General features: G+C 36.1%; 1 protein-coding gene across 3 annotated transcripts in view; it reads left to right on the top strand.

Annotated features, from left to right (window-relative positions):
* Positions 1 to 19,061, top strand: part of AFF4 (ALF transcription elongation factor 4) — an 89,118-nt gene that overhangs the window by 43,090 nt on the left and 26,967 nt on the right. For all 3 annotated transcript variants that reach the window (XM_059698371.1, XM_059698372.1, XM_059698373.1), the window contains 5 exons: positions 12,693 to 12,729; positions 15,006 to 15,054; positions 17,532 to 17,586; positions 18,391 to 18,428; positions 18,535 to 18,697. In XM_059698371.1, coding sequence (XP_059554354.1) covers positions 12,693 to 12,729; positions 15,006 to 15,054; positions 17,532 to 17,586; positions 18,391 to 18,428; positions 18,535 to 18,697 — 342 coding nt within the window. The remainder of the gene's footprint in view (positions 1 to 12,692; positions 12,730 to 15,005; positions 15,055 to 17,531; positions 17,587 to 18,390; positions 18,429 to 18,534; positions 18,698 to 19,061) is intronic.

The following is a 19,061-nucleotide window of genomic DNA, read 5'->3' as shown; positions in this document are numbered from 1 at the left end:
CATTTAGAATTGCTGTGTCTTTCTGATGAATTGATCCTTTTTTTACATTATGAGATGTGCCTCTTTATATTTGGTATTAATGCTTGTTTCAAAGTCTATTTTAATATTCATATAGATACTACAGCTTTCTTTTATTCTATTTCTTGTGTTATTTAATAGCTATGCCTCCTTTTCATTATAAAATTACAGCTTGAGTTTATTAGAAGATTTTGAATATAAGTTCATAGTTATAGTTAATTCCTAGTTTTTCTTTTTTGAGGATAACAGTTTTATTGAGATACAGTATACATGCCATTCAGTTCATCCATTTAAATATATTTTTATTGATTTCAAAGAGGAAGGGAGAGGGAGAGATAGAAACATCAATGATGAGAATCATTGATCGCCTGCCTCCTGCACGCCCCCCTGCTGGGGATCAAGCCTGCAATCTGGGCATGTGCCCTAACCGGGAATCAAAAAGTGACCTCCTGGTTCATAGGTCGGCGCTCAACCACTGCAGGAGGGCAGTTCATCCATTTAAGATGTCCTATTTACTGTTTTTTAGTATATTCAGAGTTGTGCAACCATCAAGACAATTATTTCAGAACATTTTCATCACCCCAAAAAGAAACCCTACTAAAGGGAGTTAGCAGTTACCCTTCTATAGCCTCCAACCATTCTTCATCCCCCAACCCTAGGCAACCACTAATCTTAAATTATAGTTCTATAGATTCATCTATTCTGGGTATTTTATGTAAATGAAATCATACAATATATAGTCTTGTGACTGGATCTTTCACCTAGCACGATATTTTCAAGGCTCATGTATGTTATAGCATGTGTCAGTACTTCATTCTTTTTATGGCTGAGTATATTTTATTGTATGGCTATATCATATTTTGTTTAACTGTTCAATTGACATTTGGGTTGTTTTCAGTTTTTTGCTATTAAGGCAAATACTGCTGTAAATATTTTTGTAGACATGTTTTTAATTCCCTTGTTTATATACCCGGGAGTAGAAATGCTAGGTCATATGGTAACTCTGTGTTTAATATATGAGGAACTGTCTGATATTTTTCCAAAGTGGCTGGTCCATTTTACATAACCCACCAGCAGTTGATGAGAGTTTGAATTTCTCCACATCCTGGCCAGCTAGCTTGTTACTTTCTTTTTGATTATAGCTATTTTAGTAGGTGAGAATTGGTATGTCACTGTGGTATTAATATTTATTTCTCTGATGATTAATGATGCTGAAAATATTTTCATGGCCTTATTGCCCTTTGTATATCTTATTTGGAGATGTATCCAGATATTTTGCTGATTTTTAAATTGGGTTGTCTTTTTATTATTAAGTTGTAGGAGTTCTTTATATACATATTTATTTATTTTTTCTTTATATATTTTAGAGTCAGTCCCTTATCATACATATGATTTGCAAAGTTTTTCTCCCATGCTTTGGGATATTTTTACTTTCTTTTCTCCTTTTTTTTTTTTTTTTTTACTTTCTTTTTTTTTTTTTTAATATATATTTTATTGATTTCTTACAGAGAGGAAGGGAGAGAGATAGAGAGTTAGAAACATCGATGAGAGAGAAACATCGATCAGCTGCCTCCTGCACATCTCCTACTGGGGATGTGCCTGCAACCCAGGTACATGCCCTTGACTGGAATCGAACCTGGGACCCTTCAGTCCGCAGGCCGACGCTCTATCCACTGAGCCAAACCGGTTTCGGCTTTTTTTACTTTCTTGATGATATTCTTTAAAGCACAAAAATTGTTAATTTTGATGAAGTCCAGTTTATCAATTTTTTGTTTGTGTTTTTGGTGTCAGAGCTAAGAAACCATTGTATGATCCAAGGTAACAAATATTTACACATATTTTCTTCTAAGAGTTTTATAGTTTTAAATCTTACATTTAGGTCTTCGATCCATTTTGAGTTAGTTTTAGTGTTTAGTGTCAGGGATCCAACTTCATTCTTTTACATGGGCATGTCCAGTTGTCTCTCCACCATTTGCTGAAAACACTATTCTTTCCCCATTGAATTATCTTTACACTCTTGTGGATAATCAGTTGACCATAATGTGTGTTTTTGTGGACTCTCAATTTTGTTTCATTGATCTGTTTGTCTATATGCCAATACTGTTGTCTTGATTACTACATCTTTGTAGTAAGTTTGAAATCAGAAAATGTGAGCCTTCCAGAATTGTTTTGTGTGATCGCTCTATGGTTTACCATATCACAATTACTATCCAGTACCATAGGCTGCATGGCCACAGTACCCACAGTTACTTTTCAGTAATGCGTCATTTCACATATAGCCTAATGCCTTACAACAGTATAACTTGAATTTCCTCCTTTTATTACCTGTGCTTTTATCATACATGCTACTTAATTATATGTCATAAACCTCACAATACATTATTTCCTATATTTAAAAAAAAATTGTATTTTCCTTTTTTATTTTTCAATTGTAGTTTACATTCAGTATTATTTTATACTAGGGGTCCGATGCACGAAATTCATGCACGGGGGGAGGGGAGGGTCCCTCAGCCTGAACTGCACCCTCTCCAATCTGGGAGCCCTCAGGGGATGTCCTACTGACGGCTTAGGCCTGCTTTCTGTGGTTCTCTGCTCTCTGCGGACCTGCCTGCTTGATGCCACCACAGGCCCTGGTGTCTGCTCTTTGTGGGGGCCCTGTGGGGAACTGCTTTGCCCCTTGCTGCCACAGCCTGGGGCAAGCAGGTCCCTGCTGTCAGCTCGCTCACTGCGAGGGACTGCTTGCCCCTTGCTGCCACGGCCAGGGGCAAGCAGGGCCCTGTTGTCTGCTCACTCACTGCAGGGGACGTTCCTGTCCCACCCCCAGCTGTTCAGTGCCTGCGCACGTAGGCCCAGAGTGGCAGGGGTCGTTCTGGGACCCTGGGTGCTCCGGGCCTATGTGTGGGCCTACAGGCTCAGAGCAGCCTGGGTCCCGAGGACGCCTGTCCCCGGGACCCAGGCCGCTTGGTGCCGACGTGCACGCAAGCGGCCACCCTGCCCCCGGCCACTCGGCACCTGCATATGCAGATTAACCCGCCATCTTTGTTGTGTTAATTTACATACTCACTCCTGATTAGCTATGGGGCGTTGCGAAGGTATGGTCGATTTGCATCTTTCTTTTTTATTAGTGTAGATTAGTTTTAGATGTACAGAGCATAGTGGTTAGACAATCATACACTTTACAAAGTGATCTCTTGGCATTTCATATGCCCATCTACATAGTTATTACACTATTATTGACTATATTCCCTATGCTGTACTTTACTACCATATTGCACCCACTGACTACCATATTGTACTTCAGTGTCTTTCAATGTATTTGTCTTTCAATGTCTGATTTATTTCACTTAGCATAATGCTCTGTGGGTCCATTCATGCTCTCAAAAATGCTAAGATTTCATTCTTTCATATGCCCGAGTAATATTCCATTGTTATATATGTACCACAGCTTTTATATCCACTTGTCTATTGATGGGCACTTGGGTTGCTTTCATATCTTGGCTGTAAATAAAACTGTAATGAACATAGGGGTACATGTACTCTTTCCAGTTAGTGTTTTGGTTTCTTCAGATATATACCCAGAAGTGGAATTGCTGGATCATAAGGCAGTCCCATTTAAAAAATTTTTTAGGACCTACATACTGTTTTTCATAGTGGCTGTACGGATCTGCATTCCCACCAACAGTGCATGATGTTTCCCTTTTCTCCACATTCTTGCCAACACTTGTTCTTTGTTGAATAATTAATTCCTGGTCAGGGCACATGCTCAGGTTCCGGCTTGATCCCCAGTAGGGGGCGTGTAGGAAGCAGCCGATAGATGATTCTCTGTCATGGCTGTTTCTGTCTATCCCTCTCCCTCCCTCTCTCTGAAAATCAATAAAAACTTATTTTTTAAAAAGAATGAATTTTGGAGTCTGTTGAATGTTTTGTTGACTCTATTGACATAAAAGGATTTTCCCATTTTTTAAAATATTTAATTTCAGAGAGGAAGAAAGAGGGAGAGAGAGATAGAAACATCAATGATGAGAGAAAATCATTGATTGGCTGCCTCCTGCACGCTCCCCCTGGGGATCAAGCCCTTGACTGGAATTGAACCTGTGACCCTTTAGTCCGCAGGTCAACGTTCTATCCACTAAGCCAAACCAGCTAGGGCAGGAGTTTCCCATTTTTGATCTGTAACGTGAGCTACCTCAGTTATTTAAAAATTTTAAATCAATATTACATTTCTGGTTAAAAAAGTTCACTCTGCCTTATGTAGTTTTGAATTTGATTTTCAAAAACTTTTTTTTAAAAGAATTTTTATATCTGTATTCCTGAGGGATATTGGTCTGTAATTTGTTGTAGTTATATCTGTGTCTGGTTTTGGTATCAGAGTAATTCTGATGTCATAGAGTGAGTTGGGACATAACTTTCTCCTCAATTTTCTGGAATAGTTTGTATAAAATTGATATTACTTCTTCCTTGACCATTTATTAAAATTCACCAGTGAAACCCTTTGACTGTTGAGCTTTCTTTCTAGGACAGTTTTTAAGTAAAAATTACATTTATTTGATAGATGTAGAGCTAGTCATGTTATCTACTTCTCCTTGAATGTGCTTTGGTAGTTTCTGTCTTTCAAGGAATTTGTCCATTTTATCTACTGATTGTCAAAGACATCAAATTTATTGGTGTAGGTTTTTAAAATATTCCCTTATACTTTTTATATTTCTTATTCTGGTTATTGGTAATTTATTTCTTCTCTCTTTTTCCTCTGGTTAGGGATTTGTCAGTTTTATAGACCTTTAAAAACTTTTCTTTTTTTTTTTTATCTCCATTGTTTTTCTCTTTTATTGCATTGATTTCCACTCTGATATTTATCATCTTTTTGTTTTGTTTTCTTTTGGTTCAGTGTGCTGTATTAAAAAAAATTCTTAAAGCAGAAACTAACGTCATTGATTTGAGATCTTTCTCACTTCCTAATATATGCTTTTAGTGTTATAATTTTCTTCCTAAATAATGTTTTATCTGCAACTCACAAAGTGTTTAGTATGTGTTGTGTTATTTCTGGCATGTGAGGTATTCCAAGAGTTTAGGTCTTCTCAATATGGAAAAGTTGATAGAATTGCTCACATTCATTTGCTATTAGCTGTGGCATATTGCAATTTTAAGTGTGGCTTGGTTAAGATTATTTACAAATTACATTAACTGGTCTTAATTCAACAATCTTCACTAATGCACACATGGCTTAAAAAATAACTACAGTGAAATAACTGAATGAAAAATGCAAACAAGAAAATGGCAGTGTTTTTATTTTCTTTCTCCTACTATGAACTCTTTATCTGCTATGGTACAAAGCAGAAACAAGTATGCCATAAACAGACCTATATTATCAATATGAATATGCATTTATATCTCTAACCTTGCTTTTTGTGTATAATGTACTTACAAAATTGTAATGAAATTATGCAGGCATCACAATTTATACTCAGTGATATTTTGAGTTATGTGATAATTCAGTTCTGTTCTTATACATCAAAGTTTAGTAAAATTTTATTAAAATCTCTTTTGAGGTTGCCCCCAATGTTCTATACCAGCAGTTCTCAACCTGTGGGTCGCGACCCCTTTGGGGGTCGAACGACCCTTTCACAGGGGTCGCCTAAAGACCATCGGAAAACACATATATAATTACATATTGTTTACAGTAGCAAAATACAGTTATGAAGTAGCAACGAAAATAATTTTATAGTTGGGGGTCACCACAACATGAGGAACTGAATTAAAGGGTGGCGGCATTAGGAAGGTTGAGAGCCACTGTCTATACCTTTGTCCAAAAATTTGGTCTTTCTGCTTCTGTGAAAATGACTGAAATCATGTTCAGAGAGAAAACAGAATATACTAAAATGCATTTCTTTGTCAGGAAACTATTGAAACAAGCTTAATAAGCAGAGCTGAGCCCTAACCGGTTTGGTTCAGTGGATAGAGCATCAGCCTGCAGACTGAAAGGCCCTAGGTTCAATTCCGGTCAAGGGCATGTACCTTGGTTGCGGGCACATCCCCAGTGGGAGGTGTGCAGGAGGCAGCTGATTGATGTTTCTCTCTCATTGATGTTTCTAACTCTCTATCCCTCTCCCTTCCTCTCTGTAAAAAATAAAATATATTAAAAAAAAAGAAAAAAAGCAGAGCTGAAGCTTCAGGACACATATATTGAAATAAATTATGCAGTGTACAGTTAGCTATAATGGATGGCAATACAGGTGCTTATGTTAGTCTCTTTATGATATTTGTTAGATTTTTTTCAGTTATAAAATACTTGAAGAGCCAGGTACTATTTTGTGCATCACTCAAGGAAAGATAAAACAGAAAAATAGCCCGGCCCGCATGGCTTAGAGATTTAGCATCCACCTATGAATGGCATATGTTCGGGTTGCAGGATTGATCACCAGTAGGGGCCATGCAAGTTGCAGCTGGTCAGTGATTTTTCTCTCATTAATGTTTCTATCTCTCTCCTCCCTTCCCCTCTGAAATCAAATATATATATATATATATATATTAGAAAAACAAATCCTAAAGTATAATTCCTTTTCCTTCCTACCCACTCCTGTCTCCTTTTTTCATGGAGAATCTATGTGACACTTCTGAATATTTTTTAGAAGAGGAAGAAGTTCACTGGTTATTTTTTACCCTAGTTATCTCACTTTTTCTCTCCCCTTCTCCCTCTCCCTACCTTCCCTGCCTCCCCCTTCTACCCCCCTTTCTCTTCTTTCCCTCACACAGAAGTCCCAAATATGCTAAATCTTTTCATAACATTTTTAAAAAATAATAAACCCTCTTGTCCTTTCAGGGTAGAGATGATGTTTTAACAATGAATGTCATTACTATGTATTTTTTATTGTTGACAGAAACTATTATGACTTCATATGTGCAAACTTTCAAGACTTGGAAACACAATTTTCTAATTTCAGTGGATTTTGAACCAATTTGCTAAAAATATTAAAATGGAATCTTTTTATTTTCTCTAAAAGTATTTATATCAGTGAACATTGGTAATCTGATGCTTAATTTCAATAGAAACTTTTGCATAATTAAGGTATAGGATTGAAATTTGGTATCATGACTTAGTAAGTGTAGCAATTAGTTTATTTTACTTTTGCAATTCTTTTATTTGTGTACAGTGTCTTTGCAATATCCAATGAAGCCAAACATCAAAATAAGCCATTTAAAAATGTTTATTAAAGTTACATTGATTAATAAAATTACATAGGTTTCTGTGCCAGGCCAGCACAGCCAAGGGTTTGGTGAGCCTGAGGGGCGGCGGTGAAGGATGTAGAAAAAACAGACAAAGAGAATAACCTGGGTCTGGTGGATTTTCCTCTGCCTGGCTGAGGCAACAGAGAGAGATCCAGACAGCAAGCTGAGCCCTTTTTTTATAGCCAGAGGTAAACAAGGTAGTGGTCACCTTAGTTTTAATGTTCTTGTGAGTTTCACTTGTTTTTGCAGCACTTGCTATATCTCCCTCAGCCCATTAGCTACCCAGATAAGATCTAGGGAGAGTCATAAGGTCAAGCCTGTCCGAGGCTTAACCCTATAGCCGCTTCCTACAGGTTTCAAGTGTGGGTTTCTATAATACATCATTGTATTGCGTGTTCAACACCCAAAGTCAGGTCTCCTTCCATCAATCACCATTTATCCACCTTTTATCCTCTTTTACCTATCTACCTACCTCCACCCCTCAATAAGCCAATGTTAGTGTTACACCTTTGAAGTACTATTTTGTGTGTGTAGGAAAAGTATTATTGCCATTAATAAGTATAATTTTAAAGTTAATCTAAAATATCATTTTTTTCTGAGCCCTTTAAAATTTCAATATTTTAGTTATATATATCAAAATTAATAATAAAATGTACAGTTGATCCTTATATGAGGATTTTTTTTCAATCTGCCTATTAAGTGGATGCATGTACTTCAAACCCATGTTATTCAAGGATCAACTGTACATATTTTGGAGATAAAAATGCAAAAATTTCTTAGTGATGGGGAGTGCATAAACAAAAAAGCTTGAATACCAATTTGTTTAAGTTGTAATCATCTACTTGGACCACTGGAGTAATCTCCTAATATCATTACTTAATTCTAGTTTTTCCAAAGCTATTCTCCACTTCTTAATAGCAAGACTGATCTTCACAGCATGCATTTGTCATGGTATAATTCTTCTGCTTATTAGAAAATGCACACACACAAATCTTCAATTTGATCTGTAACATCTACAAGCTATATAATCCAGCTTCTCGGGTCTTGAGTCTCATTTCTCACCACTCTTCCTTCTGGACTAATAATGTGTTTGTATTTGCCCTTCCTTATGCTTTCATAATTTCTAATTTACCTATATTTTCACGAGTAGTTGCAAAGATAGTCATTGACATTATTCAGATGGGTGTTAAGCTCCATGAGAACAAGGCCCTTGTTTGTTTTTGCTTATCATTCTATTTTTCCAGTACTTAGATGTGAGTGAATGTCGTGCCAGAGAGTTTGTGTTTCATCCATTAGAGCAGGGGTGGGGAACATCCTGCCTGCAGACCGTATAAGGCCCACGAAATCATTTGATCTGGACCTGCCAAGGCATTAGGGGTGAGTTAATTAAATGTTGGACCAAATACAGCAGGCTAATTTTTAAGTTAATAATTTTGTATGGCTTGCAGATGATGTTATAAATATCCAAATGGCCCTTGGCAAAGAATAGATTCCTCACTTTTGCATTAGAGGCTCTATGAAAAATAGGAGAGCCTTGGCTGAGTGGCTCGGGTGAAACCTCATCCCTCTGTGTCAGGGTTGCGAGTTCTATCCCTGGTCAGGGCATGTGCAGGAATCCACCAGTAAATGCATGAATGAGTGGAGCAACAGATCTTCCCTCCCTCCCTTCCTTTCCCCCTCTTCCCTCCCTCCCTCCTTACCTCCCTCCCTCTCTCCTCTCCGTCCCTCAAATCAATTTTTAAAAAAAGGAAAAATAGGAGAGTAATGATGTCACATACTAAGACTTGAACTTGAGAAAGGTTAGCTAGAGGCTGTAGTTGACTGAAGAAGAAAAGACAGACCGGAGTCAGGTAGGTGCATTAGGTAGCCATTGGAGGTGAGGACCTGAATGAAATCTTTGCATGAAGCGGAGATAGTGTTACACTTAGTAGATGTTTTGAAGATAGAATCTAGTAGCACTTGGTAACTGACTAGCTATTGTGGGAGTGAGGAAAAGGAGTCAGAAATTACTTAAAAGCTTGGGCTATTAATTTTTAGACCACTTAGGTAAATTAACAGTTCAAGGGAATGGAGGATTCTTGTCATTTTTTAAAATGTATATTTTTATTGATTTCAGAGAGGAAGTGAGAGGGAGAGATAGAAACATCAATGGTGAGAGAAAATCATTGATCAGCTGCCTCCTGCATGCACATCTCCAGGGACCAAGCCCACAACCTGGACTTGTGCCCTCACTAGGAATTGAATTGAACCGTGACCTCCTGGTTCATAGGTTAACACTCAACCACTTAGCCACACTGGTTGGACAATTCTTTTCATTTTTGACGCAGTTCACAGGAGTAACCTTCTGGACACTGCTTTATTTATAAGTTTTTATAACTTTATTGAGATATAATTCACATACCATGCAATTCGCCCGTTTGAAGTATACAATTAAATGGTTTTGAGTATATTTATAGACATGTGCTACAGCCATCACTACAATTTCAGAACATTTTTATCACCCAAAAAAGAAATTCTCTACTCTTTAGCTATTACCTCCTTTTCTTCTGTCCCCTGCCAGCCCTACACAAGCACTAATCTACTCTACCTCAAGATTTTCCTTTTCTGGACATTTCATATAAATGGAATTATACCATATGTGGTCTTTTGCACCTGGATTCTTTCACCTAGCAAAATGTTTTCAAAGTTCTTCCAAGTTGTAACTTGTATCAGTACTTCATTCCTTTTTATGGCCAAATAATATTTTATTGTATAATATATATCACGATTTGTATACATTCATCAGTTGAAGGACATCTGGGTTGTTTCAAGCTTTAGGCTATTATGAATAATGTTACTGTAAACATTTGGGTACAAGTTTTTGCGTGGTCATGTTTTCATTTTGCTTGCTCATATAGTAACTCTATATTTAATCATATAAGGAACTGCCAGAATGTTACCCAAAGCAGCTAGCTACACCGTTTTACATTCCCACTAGGCTTTCAATTTCTCCATATCCTTGACAACACTTATCTGTCTTTATTATTCTAGTCATCCTACTGAGTATGAAGTGGTATCTATCGCATTGTGGGTTTGATTTGTATTTCTCCTGATGAGAAATGATGTCAAACAACATCTTTTCATGTGCTTACTGGCCATCTGTGTATCTTTCTTGGGGAAATATATATTCAGATCCTTTGCCCATTTTTCAATTGAGTTGTCCTTTTTTTTTTTTTTACATATAATTTCCATTTTATTTTTTCCTAGATAACTTTTCTTTATTCCTTAAGGGCTTAGCTCCATATGTGGGCCTTGGTGGAGGTCGCGGGGCAGCACTCGCAAGTCTAAATTGGGGTGAGGGTGTTTGGTTCTTCTGGGTTTCATGAGACTGATTTCTGATTACCTTGCTGTGAATGGCATAATTCACACAGTAATGTAGTTTTACATACAGCTTGGGAAGCACATACTACTAGGCATCAAAGACATTCACTTTGGAAATGTCCCTAACAGCTATGGCCTCTACTGTATTTTGAATGACTAACTTCTTTTAAATTTAATTAATTTTTAAAATATATTTTTGATTTCAGAGAGGAAGAGAGAGAGAATACATCCGTGATAGAGAATCATTGATCAGCTCCCTCCTGCACACCCACACTGGAGATCAAGCCCACAACTCGGGCATATTCCCTGACTGGGAATCGAACCATGACCTCTTGGTTCATAGGTTGATGCTCAACTGTTGAGTCATCCTGACTGAATGACGAACTTCTTAATGGCCTGGTCCTTAGGCATGTATCAGGTGCAGTTAATGCCATGAATAGGCTGCACATGCCTATGTCCTTTTTTTGGCATGACTGTTGTTCCTTCTATTCTTGGTCATCTTGGAAGTGAGGACCCAAGAGAGTTAGATTATTTGTATTTTTACCATTAAGTGGTAAGAGCTCTTTATATATTGTAGATGTCAGTCTCATCAGATAATATGATTTGCAAATCTTTTCTCCCCATTCTGTGAGTTGTCTTGTACTTTCTTGATAGTGTCTTTTGAAGCACAAAAGTTCTTAATTTTGATGAAGTCTAATTTATCTGGTTTGTGTCTTGTGCTTTTGGTATCATGTGTAAGAATTCTTTGCCAAGTCTGAAGCCATTAAGATTTGGCACTACATTATCTTCTAAGAGTTTTGTAGTTTTAGCTTTTAAATTTAGATCTTTGATTTAATTTATTTTTTTAAAATATTATCTGAAGTAAGCATCCTACTTCATTCTTTTGCATATGACTGTTGAGTTGTCCCAGTACCATTTGTTGAAAAGATTCTTCTTTCACTATTAGGTGGTCTTGGTACCCTTCTTGACTATCAGTTGACCACAGATGTAGGTTTATAACTTTTTTTAATAGCAAAACTATATTTTAGGTTTCATACCGTTTAGATTTTTATTTCACAGATAATTATGTCATTAAAGGAAGATTGTGCTTATTTAATTTATTTTTTTAAAGATATGTTTTTATTGATTTCAGAGATAGGCAGGGAGGCAGAGAGAGATATAGAAACATCAATGATGAGAGAGAATCATTGATCAGCTGCCTCCTACACACCCCCCTATTGGGGATTGAGCCCACAACCTGTGTGCTCCAACCAGGAATCGAGCTGTGATCTCCTGGCTCATAAGTTGATGTTCAACCACTTAGCCACACCAGCCGGGCAATTGTGCTTATTTTAAATAGGCATTTAGGGATGTTTATGTGATTTCAGCACTATATGGTGTACCCCAGACTTAACCTAGAAAAATGGATAATTTACACATGTGAGACAGCTATTCTGATTGTGAAAGTTGAGTTTGAAAACTTGTGTTTCAATGACAGTGACATTTTGGCTTCCTTTTTACTGGTGCATCCTGAATACTTGGTACTGTGTGAGTATAGGGCATATAAATAAGTATGTGACAGTTTCTTCAAGTTGCTAATTGTAAGATTCTGGAAGCAGAGAGGGGAAGGGAGTAAAATTACATGGGAATACCATGTAGGGTGTTTTAGTCTGTAAAAGTGGTATATTTTGAGATTGTATAGGTTGTATAGCTATTTTCACCCTAGTATACAGTATTTGGTATTACCTTTTAAAAAGAAAAAGAAATAAACACTTTCTTAAGATCAAGAATCTTAAATTTAAATCATTTGCTTTTCCAGGCCTCTAAATTAGGATATGGGTATCATGGATGCTGCTGAAAAGAAATGAATGCTAAAGAAACACTATTAGGTTGCTTTCTGTATTAAGCTCTGGGCAAGTTCATTATTGACTACAAAATTGCTGAGGCTGATCAGGTGGAATCAAATTCTTTTGTGTTTCTTTTATGTATTCTTAGGAACTCAACATACTTTTTCATTGAATTAGCTGGAATTGAATAATTTAATTTGAAGCATTTTTCACTAACGAAACTTTTTCATATAATGTTACTATATAATTTATATCCCATTATAGGAGACTCAGCAATCCAACTTTGGCCCTGGAGAACAAAGTGAGTATTTCTTTTACTTTTGGTTTTCTTGAACTTTTCCTTTCTCATGGTACAGCATATATTGCTTTAATAATTTTTTGCATATCTTATCCCAATTTTATCATCTGATGATTAGTAATGGGTTCAACTGAATCTTGATATGCTTAAAAAAATGAAGCATTATGGCTCATTGGAGATCAAAACTTTTTATTACTAAGTACTTGAACTACAAAGTTCATGAATTCAATTTGATTGACACCTTATAAAACCAAGAGCCATTCTATCTTTCCATTTTCTTCATGAAGATACTTGGTTCTATGATAGCAAAATTCCATAGGGTCACTGTAGCTTATAATGGCTCTTCTCCTATTTGTATTTTTATTTATTCTTTTTGTCTGGGAATAAAGTCTGCGGTCTGCTATACAATCCCCCTCCACCTACTCTTTCTTGGCCTCTCAGAGGAACTTGAGAGGAAGATAGCCTTAGGGCAGGGGTGGGCAACCTTTTTGTGAGTGTGTGCCAAAACCAGCAAAATCTCTGACTCAAAATTCTTCTGCGTGCCAACCCTAATTTTTTGAGAACATGTTACGCCTACTTGATATCTCTTAAAGTGTACGTATGTGAAGAACCTTGAAGAAATAATAAAATTCATTCGAGCAACAAAAACACAGTATATGATGATGAAAAATACATTTATTTTTTTAATGTATACATGTACACTGATAGTCCGACAGGAAACTTTATGACCCCGTTTGATATTATCAGTGGGACGTTTGCTGCTGCATCACTGATGACAGATTTTTCATCAGGTTTATATTTCGTGAACTTCAGACGAGATCGGGCGCATTCAGGGTGGTATGGCCGTAGACAATATATTTCGTGAACTTCAGAGATATGCACGAGCTACTACTTTCATCCGTCAGGCTACTCCTATTACGAAACTTAACAAAATTCATCACTGAGAACAAAGATTCACAAGCGTATGTGGATGAAACCAAAACACTGGTCGGATTAGGAAGGCAGGGATAGTTAAGGCAGAGGCATAGAAATTGCTCTTCCCTCTCTCTCGTCAATCCATGTCTATGGTCTTTAAGATAACTTGCTATGTAAAATTATTTATTTATCTAAGATGCACCCACACTGAATTTATCTGAAAAATAAAAAAGTCGATATTAAGAAAAAAATTATAAACAAGATTTTAAGAGAGGGTTTCGTATGCCAGCAAAAGTTACTGGCGTGCCATGTTTGGCACGCGTGCCAGAGGTTGCCCACCCCTGCCTTCGGGAATTTAAGCATGGTCCCAAGATTTGATGGCTGGTGATAAGGTTAGGGTAAAGTCACGAACTGTAGCACATGTCTAGGCTTCATTATATAGTTCTGTAACAAAACAAAGATTCTTTTTGTCAAGAACAAGACCTTCTTAAGTAAGACAGATTTATACTAGTAATAAGCTATTTTGGGAGCTAAAAATATGGAACTTTTGATACTTATTGTGTTATCTTTAGTGATCTTAAAGTCAAAACTAGAAGAATATCCCTTTTAATGTTAACAAAGTTTATCTATCTATTTTTTCAGTGTTAAAGCTGTATTTATAGGAAAAAGGGACCTGACATTGTGATTATATAGAAAATAGAGCAGAGAATTTACATTTTCTCTCTTAAAATCTTTTAAGACTATCTCATTCTTAGTTCTATCCCCAACCCCCATTGTCTCTCCCCAAAGCTAACTATTGGCAAATGGGATCATAAGCTGCACCTACTCTTTATTACCTGTGTTGTTCACTTAATTTATTTTAGAGCTGTTTTTGTATCAGTATAAAGCTCTAGTTCATACTTTTTAGCATTAAAATTGTGTTTATATTGTATGAAAGTACCATAATTTGTTTAGTCCCTTCTTGAGGGACATTTGTTTCCAGATTTTGCTGTTACAAACTATACTGTAATAAATATCCATGTATGTGTTTATGTTTATGTATTCCTCCAGATATACGTGCAAGGTAAATTTCTTTTATCATAATTGCTAAGTCAGTGGATATGTGCATTTAACAGTATTGATTAGATAATATTACCAGATTACCCTCCAAAAAGATTGCATGAGTTTATAGCTCTACCAACAGCATATGAGCATGCCTATTTCCACTAGTATCTCATATTATTGGACTTTAAAGTGTTACAGATTTGATGAATGAAGAATTATATCTTGTTATTTTGATTTATATTTCCTTGAGGGTATTTTGATACTTTATAATCTGAATAGCCCTAGTTCAGTTGCTGATTTCTGCCTTCTTTTTATTCTAGAAAGATATAATCCTTCTTCTAAAACCTCAAATGGGCATCAGTCTAAATCGTAAGTTTATTGCTTAATAAGTTTAATGTTTGTCTTTTTTGCTAAACGTCTGCATGTAGTATCTGGATATTTAGAACAATACTTAGAAATATGTACTTAATCTTTTAAGGCAGGGTTTGGCAAACTTTTATGTAAAGCGCCAGAGAGTGAAATATTTAGGCATTTAGGTTTTAAGGTCCAGATGGTCTCCATGTCAGCTATTCAGCTCTGCCATCATAGCATGAAAGTTGCCACAGATCATGGTGTTTATGAACATAGTCCATGGCTGCATTCTGTAAACCTTTCTTTATAAACAGGTGGTGGTCTGGATTTGGTTTGTGGGCCATAGTTTGCTTACCTCTGCTCTAATCACCTCTGAGATTACAGATTTTATTTCCATCTCTTAGGCATGTGTGTATTGTGCTGAGTGTGTGCTGATAATTTGTTTTTAATAAAGAAGACATTAAAAAAGACAGGATTCTTCTTAGTAGGCCCTCCATTTAACCTCTAAATGTAGAATATTAAAACAACGTAGTTTGAACTGTTAAGTTTCCCTACTTTCATTTTGTAGGCAGAACCTGGAGAAAACATCAAAATTTAATAGGGTAGTGTATTAGGTGATAATAAATTCCAGAATGAACTCCTCCAATGGACGCAGATAGTAGGGGGGTGAGGGCATGTGCTGGGGGATGGGAGTGGCTGGGTAGAGGTCAATGGGGGGGAGGGAGGTGACTTACGTACTACTTTAAACAATAAAGAATTTAAATTGAAAAAAATGAATTCCTGAGACCACAATTCATTTGTGTGAATAAAAAAAAGTTCTAAAGAAACTGTGGCCAGAAATAGTGTCAGCTCTATGCCATAACCACAATTTATATTAATAATCTTAGCCTCTTCAGATGACCATGATGAGACTTGAGTGAGAATGAAAATATATGAATGCAACAAGTCCCACCTCACTGCTGAAGAATTCAAATTATATTCCTATTTATCATACCTTTTTATATGCAAAGAACTAATGGGGGCTTACCATATATGTGCATGTCACTTTGGGTTACTGAGGGAAAAGAAAGCGGGACCTTGAGTAGTCTGGTAAAAACTATGACATGTTCACATGTGAATAGGTTCATTGAGCTGCATTATTAAATTATAAAAGGCTGAGGGGAATTCAAAGTAAGTTATTTGCTTAGAGGAAATCAGTCATAGAAATGCACTAAGCCCTTGTCCAAAAGAAAACTTTTTTTCTGTCCCATTTAATTGGGCCAGTCTTAAAACACTTAATTCTATTATCATCTGCTAACTTTGTTTCTATTTTTTTATGTGATAATCAGAATTTGGGGTCAGATTTAGAAACTCAGGTTAAGCTTTGAGGGGAAAGTATAAGTAGTTATTAGAGTAAAAAATTTTTCTCCCACTGATTGGAGACTGCCATAAAATTTTAAGAAAAGTAATGGAACTACTAGTAATGAAAAATTAAAACTTTTTTCCAGTTGTAGTTCTCCCTAATCTTTGTATTAATTTTTCCTCTTCTGTAAAAAGACAAGGAGTTTTCTCACATTTTAATTTTTTTTTAATATATTGATTTCAGAGAGGAAGAGAGAGGGAGAGAGATAGAAACATCAATGATGAGAATCATAGGTCAGCTAACTATTGCATACCTCACACTAGGGATCAAGCCTGCAACCCGGTCATGTGCCCTGACTGGGAATCAAACCGTGACCTGGTTCATAGGTCAACGCTCAACCACTGAATTATGCCAACTGGGCTCAGATTTTAATTTTGATGTTATGGCCTTAAGAAAAAATATGTCTTTTTGTTTTCTAAATTTATTTGAATTTTGATCAAGGAAGATTTGGAACCTAGAGTTTATTTTTAACATATACATGGTCATTTTTATGGTATAGCCAAGTTTCTTACCCATAATCGTTACTTCTTATACAGGACACTCATCTTTCATAGTGAAGCATTTATGAACTAGAACTTTGACTTTTGTGTTCTGGTTTACACAATTACCCAATTGTACAAATCTCTTTATGGAACATTATGGACAATGCAAGAGAATTGCTGGTGCTTCTATTTTATCTTCCTTCTTTTTAGTAGCTATATCTCTCTAGTGGACTGTTGGGTATGAATATGATAATTTGTTTTAATAAATAATGTGTGTGTGTATATGCAATTAGAGAAAAATTAGAGTTAACAAAAGTGAGTATAAGAGTTTCTAGAAGGTGGCTTTTGTTTAATTCGAAAAGAAAAATGAATATATTACTTATGGAAAAGTTGGAGTTTCTGAAATTTTAAATTACTTATTTCTCAATTATTACTCTGAATATGAACCAAACCAGACAGAATAAGACTTACTGATTCTTTTCTTTGTTTTTCAATTGACTATTTGGCTACCACAGTGATTATTTGTAGAATTCTTAGTAGATATTTAATACTCTGGTATGCCATGATAAACTGTTCAAAAAATAATAACCCTCTCTGCCTTTTCCCTTTAGTATGTTAAAAGATGACTTAAAGCTAAGCAGCAGTGAAGACAGTGATGGGGAACAGGTGTGTCTACTACTACATGATTTTGCCAGTCTCATACAGTATTTGTTTTCATTGTTTTTTTAATAAGAATTCTAATTTAAGAATACATTCTGCTTTCTAACATTGGAATGTTATACTTTTCTGCTCTGTCTTTACACCTCCATTAAAAAAATTTTGTTGCTGTTTAATTCTCACCCAAGGATATATTTTTAATGATTTTAGAGAGAGAAACATCCATCCATTGCCTTCCCATACGCTCCCCAACCTGGGATCAAACCTGAAACCTAGGCATGTGCTCTGACCGGGAATCAAATCTGAAACCTTTTGGTGTGTGAGACCACGTTCCAACAAACGGAACCACCCGGCCAGGGCAAAAACTTGGCTTTTTCTTAATACTTATCAGGGATCAGAACGAACATACTCATGAAGCATGAGATTGCTGACAAGAACTGTTAACAAAGCTTTTGTTAACAAAAAGCAAGGGAATATATGCTTTTGTTTTGACTTACGAGTTTAATTCGTTCCGAGACTGAGCTCGTTAAAGAGCTCGTTAACTCAAATTACTCTGTCAACTCAATGCAAAAAAATCCGCAGAGAGACAGCTGGTATCTCAAAAAACTTGTTAGTCGGGACACTCCTAAGTCAAGGCCCCACTGTAATTAGTTATTCTTTAACTTAAAACAGTATGTTGTGTTAAGTAAACATTGATGCATACATTAGAGCAACCAGTTTTTTTTTTTATGAAACATTCAGATATTGTTCATATTAAGTAGATAGAGTGCCATTTTTTTCATTCATGGATTTCTTCTCATGTTTTAATTTTAGGATTGTGACAAGACAATGCCAAGGAGTACACCAGGAAGGTAGGCATTCTTTTATTTCTTAAAATTGGTTGTCAGATTTGAATGTTTTCCTGTTGTCATTGTAAAAAATAAATGTTTGGTCATTTATGTGTTTTATCTCTTTTAGTAACTCTGAACCTTCACACCATAATAGTGAAGGAGCAGATAACTCCAGGGATGACTCTAGCAGCCACAGTGGATCTGAAAGCAGCTCTGGATCTGACTCAGAGAGTGAAAGTAGTTCCAGTGACAGTGAGGCAAATGAGCCATCTCAGAGTGCATCTCCTGAGGTGAGAGGGAGACAGGGGTATTTTCCATAGGCCCTCGCAAGGCCCCTGGTGATGCCTGTTGAAACCTGACTCAAATATAAAAGCTGACGGAAAGTAAGTTACATATTCTGACAAAAAGAAATTGAACTATCTTGTAGGAAAACCAAGTACTTCATTTTTCTTTTTATTTGAACAAACATTTGGTCTAGTTAGGAACTACTTGAGGTCATATTTCAGGTCATGAAAATATTGGATTTTTTTGGTTTGGTCTTTATTTTTGTGTCTTAACATGTTAATTTATGTTATTGTAGTCATTGTAGATAAAAAGAGTCTTATAGTATAATTTTATTGTAGGTTGATATAATGTGATTAAAAATCTCTGTTG

This window comes from Myotis daubentonii, chromosome 5 (assembly GCF_963259705.1).
Source record: "Myotis daubentonii chromosome 5, mMyoDau2.1, whole genome shotgun sequence".
In the NCBI taxonomy this organism is placed as follows: Eukaryota; Metazoa; Chordata; class Mammalia; order Chiroptera; family Vespertilionidae; genus Myotis; species Myotis daubentonii.
This window is presented reverse-complemented; position numbering and strand designations above follow the sequence as displayed.